At 42.5% G+C, this 12853-nt stretch overlaps 1 protein-coding gene across 1 annotated transcript; it reads left to right on the top strand.

The window, feature by feature from the left end:
- Positions 1-6776: 6776 nt before the first annotated feature.
- On the top strand, positions 6777-11417 carry c12.2 (von Willebrand factor A domain-containing protein c12.2). Its single transcript, XM_065221327.1, has 5 exons — positions 6777-7092; positions 7148-7575; positions 7632-7796; positions 7851-11131; positions 11198-11417. The coding sequence occupies exons 1-5, from the start codon at positions 6894-6896 to the stop codon at positions 11298-11300; spliced, it is 4176 nt and encodes a 1391-aa protein (XP_065077399.1). The 5' UTR covers positions 6777-6893; the 3' UTR covers positions 11301-11417.
- Positions 11418-12853: the final 1436 nt, after the last annotated feature.

Here is a 12853-nt window from a genome sequence, read left to right as displayed (position 1 = left end):
ACATCTGGGTTCTGGGAACATCTGGGTTCACTCGGAGCTTCGTGCTGGTGAAGAGCTTCATCCCAGCGGATTACTACTGCGCCTGTGATCTGCTGGGCAGCTAGCATGCGTGAGCACGAGTTCATCAAAATGAACATCGAAATTGTAAGTATTTTTTAAATAATATTCATAAAAATAAAATTATTAAAAACCCCTCCTGAGACAATTTTAATTTTAATTTGAAAACAATAATATTTACCATAAATAAAATAAAGAAGCGAAACATACATTCTCTCGAATAAACCGTATCTATTCATTGTAAGTATATTTCGATTTTTTACTATGGCACGCATAAACCATTTTTATACTAAGTTTGCATTCTCTCACTTTATACCGACCTTTGCGTCGGTACGGAGAGTTGCGATTTAGCGTAACTTTTATACTATTTAGATTTCAATATTTTTCAGTGTACATTGCGCGCATTGAGTGATCAGATGACAGCCCTGCACTTACATACTAGCGACACCTATTGGACAAAAAACTGAACTGTTTGCGATATTCCTTGATTTTCCACCAAAAAACCAGGTACTACCCGTTTTTGGCACATTGTATAAAGCGTTCGATACATTTTATAGAATTAAAAAAAAAGACAGAAATCGCGTGTTGCCAAAAACGGGAAGGAACCACATTTTTTTTATACACACATGCAGTTATGCAGTTCAAGCAGTAACCACGTTACTAAGAGACGTTACTATCATTGAAAAAATGTTTACTTAATCGTTTTAAGTTTTCAGCAAGTTCATGATCCGATTCCTATGGATACTCGTGTGGGCTGCAGCTCGCTGCTTGCAGGCAGCCTTTTGTTGTGTACTGGAGAACAGTGTTCAATGCCACGCGCCGAAAGCACTGCTGCTGCTGATGCCGACGACCGGACACCACCACACACGGTGATTGGAACTGAATCCGATCAGCGGTTGATGGCAGCCTTGATAGCTAGCTGCAAAACGGGGAGCCTTTCCTTGTGTACTGGAGAACACCGCCACTCACCACGCGGTGATTGAATAAACACCGTCTTGTGAGACTGGATGGAATTCAACTTTGAAATCTGTGTTAGGGAAATCGCTTTTCGCAGCAACAGTTGCGCAATTATTATAGCAACAGTTGTACATACGTGTAATTTTCAATAGTGACATTTAAAAAATGATAAAGTCTTAAACTTATCAGATGCGTAGAAATATTTCGGATCGATTGGTGATAAAATTATTGAAATTGGTCCAGGGGCAGCTGAGTTATTAACGTTCAAAATCTTTCATAATTTTGTTACATGTTCCAATTTCGGTTTTCACAAAGTGTACCCCCATTTAGAAATCACAGACGTAGTCGTACGTCAAAAGACTGTGAAAGAGGACACTAAAATTGAAAGTTTTTTCTTCGGACTGTTTCATCTTACTATTCTTCTTTGCTGTAACTTCCCGTAAGACGTAGTCTATGTTAAAAAATAACAATAGAAAAGTTTTAAAAATCCCACATTTTTAAAAACCGGCAAAGGAGACATATTTTTCAATTTTACGTCAAGAATTCCAATTTTCATATCCTGGAACTCGACTTTTGTGTAGATCCTGAACATATCAAAACATTTTAAAACTCAAAAAATCATCACGATCTTGAACTATTAAACAAATCAAAAAGTCTAAACCTTGAAAATTTTTCAAATAAAATAAAATTTTAATAGGTAAATAAATAATTTTAAGGACCCGATCATATTTCCAGTTGTTGTAGATAGGTTTTAGACGTGCGACACGTGATTTTGCAGAGCAAAAACTACGAAAGGCAACGACAAGAGAACGACATTGACACAACAAGCTTACGAGATGCGTTAGAAAACTCTGAGGAGCAAACCACCAATTTGCTGAATTTTCTACACCAAACTGGACTTTACCGAAAAATTTGAAGGATGCAGAGAAAAAAAGAAGGAACAGCCGAAACCCGGTGTAGCGGCAAGAAGGTTAAGCAGATAACGGAGCAAGAAAGGAAGGAAGAATGTAACATGTAACAGGATGAAGATGAATTAAGCTGGAGAAAATTGATACGGTCATACACAAAGCGGATAGCGGATGAAACAACGTGAATTGTGCATTGAAGTAGAAGAAGAAGAAGCAGAAGATGAAGAGAAGATTTTGGATGATGCGAAGTATCAGATGAAGGTGGAACGAAAAATGACGCTGAAGAAGAGGAAGAAGATCAAGAATATAAAGCGAAAAATAACGAAATGTAAAAGAATGACACGAGAAAAAGATTAAGAGAATCCAGAAGAAGCGAAGCGGAACCGGAATTGGATGCAGCAGTGCAGAACGAAAACAAGAAACGAACGAAGGCTACGGAAAAACGAAGATGATCAAGAAAAGATAGAAGAAGTAATGGTGAAATTAATTGAGAAGTGAAAGAGATGAAATGTAATTATCAACGATGAACCAAAAGGAGATGAAACAATGAAAGGAGACAAAGCTAAGTGCAATTAACCACTACACTAATTCGTAACTTCTTCAATGGTCTTCCCGGATGTTATTCAAACTGCCCAAAATGATTCTGAGTTTCCTTAAAGTTCTCAGTATGTTTTTATAAGAACTCGCAATTTTACTCAAGTTAATTTAATTGCCTTGAAGTTTCTACAATTTTCCTTAAGTTTTATAAACTTTATAAACGCTCACGGGACTTTGATTTAAATCACTAATTTTCCTGGACATCCCTTGAGTTTCCTATGCTTAACTAAAGTTTTTTTAACGGTCCGTTAAATTTTCTGATTGATTTTCATAATTCCCTGACGCTTCCGAAGTTTTCGGATCGATCATAAAACTCTCATATGCTCTAATTCGACGGAACTCCTTGTAAGTTAATTAGATTGTTCTGATCGGCCTCGAAGTACTCGGAACTTCGCAGAATATCATGAAACTACCTAAAAATATCTAAATTTCATAGAAGTTCTTTTTATAGATTTCGGTGCTTGCTGAAAGTTTTTAATCAATGATTAATGATTCGTTGATGTTCTCTTATCAATTTAGCTTTTTTTTAAGTAATGTGATACAACACTCTTAACATACTCTCACATTTTCCGGGTGTTCATATTATTTTTATTACGTTCCAGCAATTCTCTCGGAGCTCTGCTGAAGTTTCCGAAAATTCGCTGAGTTTCTCGAAAGGTAAGGTTAAGCAAGGTAAGGTTTCTGCAATGTACTGTAAAATATTGAAATTGCTCTTTGATTCTCTGATCAGTATTTTTTTTAACTAGTTCGTTTATTTACTCGGCTCAGTCGTGTGTGATACTTTGCGGAGCCAAAAATCCGTAATTTTTGTATAAACAGAGGGAGCAGGATTAGTAATTTCCATTTAATTCCACTACCTTATTTGCTTATCCTTGACAGATACGCGTATTTCGTCTACAATGTGCAGACTTCTTCAGTATCTTGTACTAATACTCGACTGAGGAAAAACATCACATTTACCGAATATATATTAACACAGGTACATTATCACTTAGAAGCTAGGTAAACTTAAATTTTTATTTCCCGTAGCAGCAGGTACTCAGCTGCTTATTCGTTGATGTGTCCTAGCTAGTCACCCCTATTCTGCATTTCGTTTCGAACGAAGTTCTCATACAAAAAAATATTTTTTTGTATGAGAATTTCGTTCGAAACGAAATACAGAATAGGGGTGAGTAACTTGAAAAGCCATGTGTGCCCGTTTCCTTGATCCCTGTTGAGAAAAGTTGAATTCCGTTGTTTGTTGATCTCGAGGCTCTCTGCAACATCCAATTTCCATGGTGTAGATACGGTTCGTAAGATCGTGATGTCCTCCGTCGATAGTTGGTGGTCCTCTGTGAAAATGTGTTCTGCAACCTTTGATTTGAAATCATATGTTAGGCCTTTATCTTCTTGCGTTTTGGCCTTATTAACTTCCGCTATATGTTCTTTAAATCTAGTTGCTAAAGTTCTCTTGGTTTGTCCTACGTATACTTTGTTACAATGATTACAGCTTATTTTATGTACACCTGCTTTACCTTAAACATTAACTGGGATCCTAACAATGATTTCAACTGGTTGTGTCTACTGGTGAAAACTAAATCTAATCCGAATTGTTTTAACTGTGGTCTTAGCTTAGATATTACGATCAAATGGAACGGACACTCGTTTTCAAGGTTCAGGTGCTGCGGTGAGGGTTGTAAATAATCTCCTTTGTAGAATTCTCGCTTTTTTATCAATGATTGCCTGGATTGTGGTCTCCTTGTATCCGTTGAGTCTCGCTGTTTCGAAGATGTACTGTAATTCCTTAACCTTTCCTTTCATCGAATGCTGACTCTTCCACTCAGCGATACAGGTGGAAGGCGGTCATTTTCTGCTGGAACGAATGGTTGGAAGTACATATAGACTTTTCAAAAAAGCTCAGATCTTTCATGTCTACGATAATCTTTAAAGGCATCGGATTTCTCAAGATACAAATTTGTACATTCGTGATCCCATCCAGGGGTGGCGGGTCTTATTCTGAAGGATGCACTTAGAACACGTCGTTTCTGAGCTTCTAATGCGCTTTTGTAGATCAGTTCGGTAAAGAAACGATACTCGTCCAATGGTAGCAGAGGATCGGTAGTCAAGAGTTACCGCCGATGCAATTTTTTTCTAATCAATATCCCTCGTGCGGTCTAAGGAACTTGAATTGGCTGGTCTGATTTTTTACGACCACATTTGATTGAAATACTACCATGGGGATCATTGATTACCTTCCACAGACAATCTCATGATAGTGAGTTATAGCATAAAGATATATCAAGACGACTCTCCCGAGCAGTAGTAGTCAAATTGAAATCGTCGCACAAATCATAGAAAATACCCGCTCTATTGTCATCGTATGGTTCGCCCCAGCCAGTACCGTGTGAGTTCATATCGCCCAGTATTAGAACGGGAGATGGAATGATATTAACTGAACTCCAAAGCTGGCGGCGGTTTATGGAAGTCCTTGAAGGGACATATACAGAAGCTATGCAAAGATCTTTGTTCTTCACATTTATTTGACAAGCGACAATTTCAGTGCCTGAATTTGTTGGGATTGAGATTTTATAGAAGGGGTAGCACTTTTTGACGCCGCCATATGAATCATCTCGGTCCAGGCGGATAATGTTAAAATTGTGGAGGTTTAGTTCATGTTCAGAAGAAAGCCATGTTTCACGAAGTGCAAATATAGCACTATCAGAATTTGAACGTTTAGATATTAAACTAAATACGACAGTTCCATTGTAATGAAGTGATTATATCTTGATCCTCGGCTTCTTTTTATCGGGGTCGTGTACCTCCGGAGACTCACTCTCATCTACTATGTCAGAGTCTATCGTTCATCGGAAGACAAAATCTCAAAAGTGTTTTCCATTTTGTGCGGCTGATGCACACTCTGATCAGTCTTGATGTTGTCGGAGCTTCCCTGAAGCTCTCAATTCTATTGAAGATCTCGGTTCTGATCGGAAATAAAATGGAGTTCTCGTTAACACCTTTAAACTTCCCAGGAATTATCTGGACTTCTCGAGGGGTGCGACACATCTAAATCTCGATTTTAAATTGTCGAAAAATCTCACACTAGCGAATCAATCTACGAAAAATCATTTTTCATCTGAACCCATCTACTCGCATTGCTCTGCACCTTTTTGCAGGAAATCTTCAAAATCATAATCAATCGTGTTTTTATCTATTAAGCGCGAGTGCATCTCACAACAGCAAAGCAACAAATTTCCTGCATCTTAGATAGAGTCGCCCCCCTCAGGACTTCTGCGAAGTTCCTGAAATATTTCTAAAGTTTTAATAAATTCTCTGTACTTCCCTGAAATTTGTCGGAACATTTTAACAGTTCTCGATTTTTTGTCATCACATCATGGAACTATCCTGAATGTTTCTAAGCTCACGCTTATAGATCTTTAAACTACTCCTAAAGTCTGGCCTTAAGTTACCGAAACTGTCCCATAGAGCTTCTCGGAGATACTTATAACTTTTAAAAAAATCCACAATTTTCCTCAAGTTCTCTATATTGCTGATGTTTTCTTGATACCGGTGAAATTCGCAGAAATTCTAGGAACTTCTTAAAAGTTCCTGCAATTTGCAGCTAATAGAACAGCTTTGAGGTTCTTCAAACTCCCAGTAAGTTCCCCATATTTTCAGAATGTCAACTTCCACATTGAATATTTTGAGATCTTAGACTTAAGAAAATTAATTAAGTGTTAAAATTCACCATTTTTCATGGGTTTGACTGGAAAGCAGTTTTCTTTAAATTTGATTGTCATGTCCTAAAATCGTTTGCGTTAATTGCTGTTGTTGATGTTTTACCTAACGCATGTAAAATATAGCGTACTTTTTAGATATGCATTGCATTTTTTTGCAATAAACAAAGCATTCTGGAAAACTAGAAACGTGTACCCAACTTTTCCGTGTCGGTCACTTTCCAACGCCCACCGTGTAGCTCTCATCGATATCAAACTGTTTATGTTTACAATCCTCCACACTTTCCTTCCCTGTGGCACGTATACTCCGCAAATATTCACCACTCACACCAACAGAAGCAACGGCAATCAAAACAGAACCGCAAACTCCGAACTGTCAAAATCAGCTGTCGCAAGCTGTTGAACGCACCGAACCGACTCAAAACAGAAACGAAACATCCACTCTCGAGTTGAACCGCAAAGGGCGTAACACGCGGGGGAAGTCATCGTAGAGCACAATTAAAAATCATTCGAAAATCAGTTGCACCCTTTACTAAAAATCCTTGCCCATCTCGCAACACTTATCCAGCTGGACTTTGACCCGATCGGGAACGACATAACATAACTGATAGTGATTAGCTAACACATCTTGTCCGCACCACTCGATCGGTTTTCTGCGGAAATGCTCCCACGGAACGCCCAAACCGTACGTAGGTTGAACGTACTGAAGCGGATTCTCACAAACGGTAATAGCAGCAGTAGCGGTAGTTCTCCCGCGCTATGGTTCCGCTACAGTTCCACGGGAGCTACCATCCGGATCGACGACGTGGAAAAGGAGATTCAACCACCGAAACAACCGGAACTGGTTCCCAATGGATATGGTAAGTCTGGACCATGTTCCGAACTGACCGATTCAACTGTATAGTTTACTTCTAGTGAAAGTGGCAGAGTCCGGTGAAGCTCAGCTTTCGCAGACTCGACTGCACCACCTACGGTGGATGCTGCAGAAGGACAACCTAGGACAGGACATGATCTTGCTCGGTAGACCGGGTAATCTGCGCAGGAATCTGATTATGCAGTACTCGGAACTGACACGGAGGGAAGTGGAGTACATTCTGTTGAACCGCGACACGACCGAGAGTGACTTAAAACAGCGCCGGGAGATTATGGACGGTACGGCAACGTACTACAACCAAAGCGCGGTTCGAGCAGCTACCGAAGGACGAATTCTGGTCATCGAAGGAGTGGAGAAGACCGAACGGAATGTGTTACCCATTTTGAATAATCTGTTGGAAAACAGAGAGATGCACCTGGAGGACGGGCGGTTTCTGATTTCCGCCAAAAATTACGACAGCTTGCTGGAGGTGAGTAGATGGGGTACTTTCTATGAAGAAATCTTGATTCACCGTGTTCGCCTTAGAGATTCAACAAGGAACAGCTAGACAAGTGGGGTCTGGTACGAGTTTCCGAGGACTTCCGTGTGATAGCATTGGGATTGCCAGTACCGAAGTATCGAGGATCACCACTTGATCCACCTTTGAGATCCAGATTTCAAGCAAGGGACATCAGTGATCTGCCTTACTTGGTAAGATACTAAAATATTTCTTTTTACAAATATTGAAACATCCTTCAATTGCAGGACATCCTCACGGAATGCAAAACTTTGGCGAGCAACAAAAACCCCGAAGTCCTCACGAAGCTAACCTCGTTCGGCTTCAGTGTCCTTTCTTCGGCATCCACCTTGCCGGACTTTCCAATCGATAACCTTCGCTACGCCGGAATGCTGATCAACAATAACCCTCTGCTCACGGAACACAGTCTACTGAGCCGGCTCTACCCCTACCCGGTGTTTTTGGAAAAGGAAGGCGTTGGCCTTACCAAGTCCCTAATGGACTCGCTAAAGATTACCCCGAATCAAACGCCCTCCACGGAAATTACCAGTGTTGAGCCTCTGAGTGAAAATGCCCTTACGGTCAACTTGAAGGTCAACACCAAACCGATCAGTTTTACCATGCGACGAGGCAAATCCGACGTCGAAAACCTACCTACCAGCTACAAGAAGACCAACTACCAGCAAAACCTCCTAGCGGACCTCATCCAATCAATTGCGGTGGGCGACATCTGCCTGATCGGTTCCAAAGGCTGTGGAAAATCCATCCTGGCAAACGAACTATGCCGCCTGCTGAATCAACAGGCCGAAACGATGGTCCTCTACCAGGACATGACAGCCCGTGACCTAATCCAGAAACGTACAACCAAGCTCAACGGAGACACAATCTGGCAGGACTCGCCCTTGCTGCTGGCGGCTCTAAGCGGTCACGTCATCGCTCTCGATGGCATCCATCGACTGCACCACAGTACCCTAGCGATCCTACATCGACTGGTTCACGATCGGGAGATGCAACTGTACGACGGTAGGCGCTTGATGCGTCATGATCGCTACGATCGTCTTCTCGAAGCAGGACTGATGAAAGACGACCTTACGGCACGAGGATTCCTGCGAATTGATCCAGCATTCCGAATCATTGCCATGGCAGAACCTCACCAAAAAATCGGCACCAATTGGATTACCGCTGAGACGTTGAACCTCTTCCTGTTCCACGAGATCCGAGGCCTTAGCAAAGACGAAGAACTCAACGTCGTCAACTCGCTGTACGGACCACTGGATGAAACGATGCACCAGATTCTAAGTGTAGCTCACCACCTACGCGCATCTGGTGACACCACCATGCAGAACTTGGCGAGCAACCTTTCAACCCGACAACTTCTGCGGATTGCTCGTCGACTTCACGAATACGGCGAACATTTATCCGATCGTTCTGCCCACAGCATACTGCACAACACATTCCTCACAAAATTCATGCCAAACGTACCCAGAAGCGTACTGGAGAACGCTCTGCGAACCTGTCATGTGACACCGGGAACGGAAAGCCGCGCTGAAGATGTCACCATTTCGACCGACGACGGTGTCCTCCGCATCGGGAACACCAAAGTACCAATCTACCAAACGGAAGCCGTCAGCAAAGTCCCAGACATCGTGTTCTACAACGTCCCACAACACGTCAAACTCATGGAACGACTTCTACAGGACTTCACTCTCGGTGAACACCTGCTTCTGGTGGGCAACCAAGGCGTCGGTAAAAACAAAATCGCCGATCGTCTACTGCAGCTCATGAATCGTCCCCGAGAGTACATCCAACTGCATCGAGACACGACCGTTCAATCGCTTACCCTTCAGGCCAGTATCCGGGACGGTAAGATCATCTACGAAGACTCCCCACTGGTGAAAGCCGTCAAGAACGGCCACGTGCTCGTAATTGACGAAGCAGATAAGGCACCCATTCACGTTACCTGCATTCTGAAAACTCTCGTTGAAAATGGGGAGATGATGCTTTCTGATGGGCGCAAGATCTGCCCACCCGCCAGAGGTACCCTTGCAGCCAACGACAAGCTGATCTATACCCACCCTGACTTCCGGATGGTTGTCCTCGCCAACCGACCTGGATTTCCCTTCCTCGGAAATGACTTCTTCGCCGCTCTCGGTGATCTATTTTCCTGCCACGCCGTCGATAACCCGTCTCCGAACTCGGAAATCTACCTCCTCAAGCAGTACGGTCCGGATGTTCCGGAAGCGACCATCCGCCAACTGGTGGACGCCTTTTCCGAACTGCGAGACATGGCCGACAGTGGAATTTTAAACTATCCGTACTCCACCCGTGAAGTGGTCAACATCGTGAAGCATTTGCAGCTGTTCCCCAACGACGATATGGCCGAACTGATCGGCAACGTCCTCGACTACGACCGACACACTCCGGAGACACTGGATCAGGTGACGAACGTACTACTCAAGCATGGATTGGCGATCGCTCCGTACGCAAAGAATGAGCTTGCTGCACTGCGTAAGCAACGGGAAATCCAAATGACGATCAAAAGTCACAGCGGAAAGGGCGTTTCAGCACCGAAGCACGGCAAGGTTGATCCGAACAATGATCCCCACGTAGGCGGCAATACTTGGGCTGGAGGTACCGGAGGACGCGACACAGCTGGTTTGGGTGGCAAAGGTGGTCCGTATCGATTGGATGCCGGGCATAAGGTCCATCAGCTGTCCGATGCGGAGAAGGACGACATTCCGGAACATGTGAAAATGGCAGCTAAGGAGATGAACCGAAAGGCGTTCGAAGAAAAGTTGAAGGAGATTCAGATGAGCAAGTACGACCATAAAGTCTACATGGAGTTCAAGGGCCCGGTGCAGAAGCAGGTACAGCAGTTGAGGGTGACACTGCAGGCACTGCAGGCAAAGAGCAAGGAACGACATTGGCAGAAGCATCAGACTTCCGGCGAGATGGACGATACCAAGCTAGTGGAAGGAATTACGGGTGAGAAGAACATCTACAAGAAGCGGGTCGAACAGGATCCGGAACCGGGACAACCGCAAGAGAAGCCGAAACGCTTAAAGCTGGTGGTGGACGTGTCCGGATCGATGTACCGCTTCAACGGGTACGACGGCCGACTGGATCGTCAGCTGGAAGCGGTCGTAATGGTGATGGAAGCATTCGATGGATTCGAGACGAAAATCAAGTACGACATCGTGGGGCACAGTGGAGAAGCGGTGGAGATTCCGTTCATCAACGTGAACAATCCACCGAAGGACGACAAGCGACGGCTGGAGACGATCAAGATGATGCATGCGCATTCGCAGTTCTGCTGGAGCGGCGATCACACGCTGCCGGCTACGCGAAATGCGGTCGATGCCCTGGCCAAGGAGGACTGCGACGAGGCGATCGTGGTGGTGCTGAGCGATGCCAACATGTCGCGATATGGCATATCGCCGAGAAATTTCAACGACCTGCTCCAGAAGCAGGCCCCGAAGGTGCAGGCGTACGTGATCTTCATCGGCAGCTTGGGTGATGAGGCGCAATTGTGAGTTCGATGGTGGTTGAGGTTTGTTGGGGTAGATGTTGATGATTGTTTTTGTTTGTTTTTTAGAATTGCGGAACACATGACGGCCGGCAAGAGCTTCGTGTGCATGAACCTCGAACAGTTGCCTCAGATATTGAAACAGATCTTCGCCGCTTCCGTACTACAATAACAACTGTTGTTTTGTTAAGTTGACAATTTGAATATATGGTTAAGTTTTTGTTACAGGGGTTATAACTAAGGGTGAGTTGCATTTGTTTGTATGTAAATAAAGTTAAGAGCTATTATAGGGATGATTTATCTGTGTAGGCAATTATTTGTTCCACGTAGGCTACGCATGCACGTCCACTTCGAATTTTCAATTACACAAATTTTCAATTACACCATTTCACCTGAAATTGCTACGTCATGTATGCTGAAGTACAGCAAACGTGAAGTAACAAACTAATTGTGGTACGTGTCGGAGAAGCTGATATTTGTGCACGTAAAGTTTCAAAGCGGTTACGATCAATGCTGTCAAAATTAGTGACCTTGTTGAAGAAATAAGTTACCAAATAGTGACAACTATCAAACAAGTTACATAAGAAAGGAAAAGTAGTCGTTCGATGGCACACCACATAAATGATTGGTTTTAGACTTAACATCTTTGAAGTTCTCTGAAAATCAGGAAACTTCTTAAAATTTCTCGCTTATTTTCGGAAACTAATGAAACTGAACGCCCCCCATTTTGTGAGCTTACTAATCTTCTTTGAAATGCTGCGGCATTAGAAAACAGCTATCTTATGAACATAGACATTTTCCATAACAGGTTTGGAAAACTCGGTGAATTTTATTTAGCAAAATTGCCCTGCTTAAGAACCAGCTTTTTTGTTATTAGTATATTTACTCGTGACGATAACCTATCAGTTGAAAAACTTTTCTTAAGGCCAAGGAAGCGGTTTCTGGAGAAATATATAACTGGATCTCTAAATAAACTACACAAAATCATAAGCTTAAATCTTACTTCAATTTATTTAAATCAATTCACAAGATAAGATGACGAAGGCATTGAAGCTCGCATAGAAACCCCGATAATTTCAAATAATATTGGTGAAAAACAGGAGAGCTACATCATTAATCTTGTACTGTTTTGTAACAAGTACTCAACATCAGTTAGGTTAACTTTGACCAAGTGACAACATGTCAAAGGGGCGTAATTACATTTGTAAACAATAGCTTTAGCCGTCGATTTCCCACAAATAAAAGCTCACTCAATGACTCCAATAGGTAGAGGAACATTAATTTGGAGGGGTAAGCTTTTATTTGCGAGAAATCGTCGGCTAAAGCCAATATTTACGAAAGCAATTATTCCATTTGAAATTTTGGCACATGATATTTCATTTCCAGATATCAATTTCACTATTTGAATCATTCTGTACTGGTAATAATAGCACCGACGAAAATAGTTCAAAATATTTTGCTATGAAGAACTACAGCTATCCCCCGAAGAACGCGTTAACCACTGAGATCCCTAATAAAAATAGCCATAAAAGAGAGCTTAACGACGTGTTCGGGGTATTATCCAAACCATTTGTGGGATAGTTTACCCATCCGGGATACAGTTCGTTCATGGTATTTATTTATTAGGGATCCCCTATTCGATGTTAATGTTGATTTGCCAGGGAGAGTCATGTCTTTCGAGAAATCATCGAGAGAAGTCATTGTTTACAAAAGCTGTTCCGCCCT

This window comes from Ochlerotatus camptorhynchus, unplaced genomic scaffold (assembly GCF_037179485.1).
Source record: "Ochlerotatus camptorhynchus isolate MF236.1 unplaced genomic scaffold, CSIRO-AGI_Acam_v1.1 ptg000141l, whole genome shotgun sequence".
Lineage (NCBI taxonomy): Eukaryota > Metazoa > Arthropoda > Insecta > Diptera > Culicidae > Ochlerotatus > Ochlerotatus camptorhynchus.
Note: the sequence above shows the minus strand (reverse complement) of the source record. Positions and strands in the feature narration are given on the sequence as shown.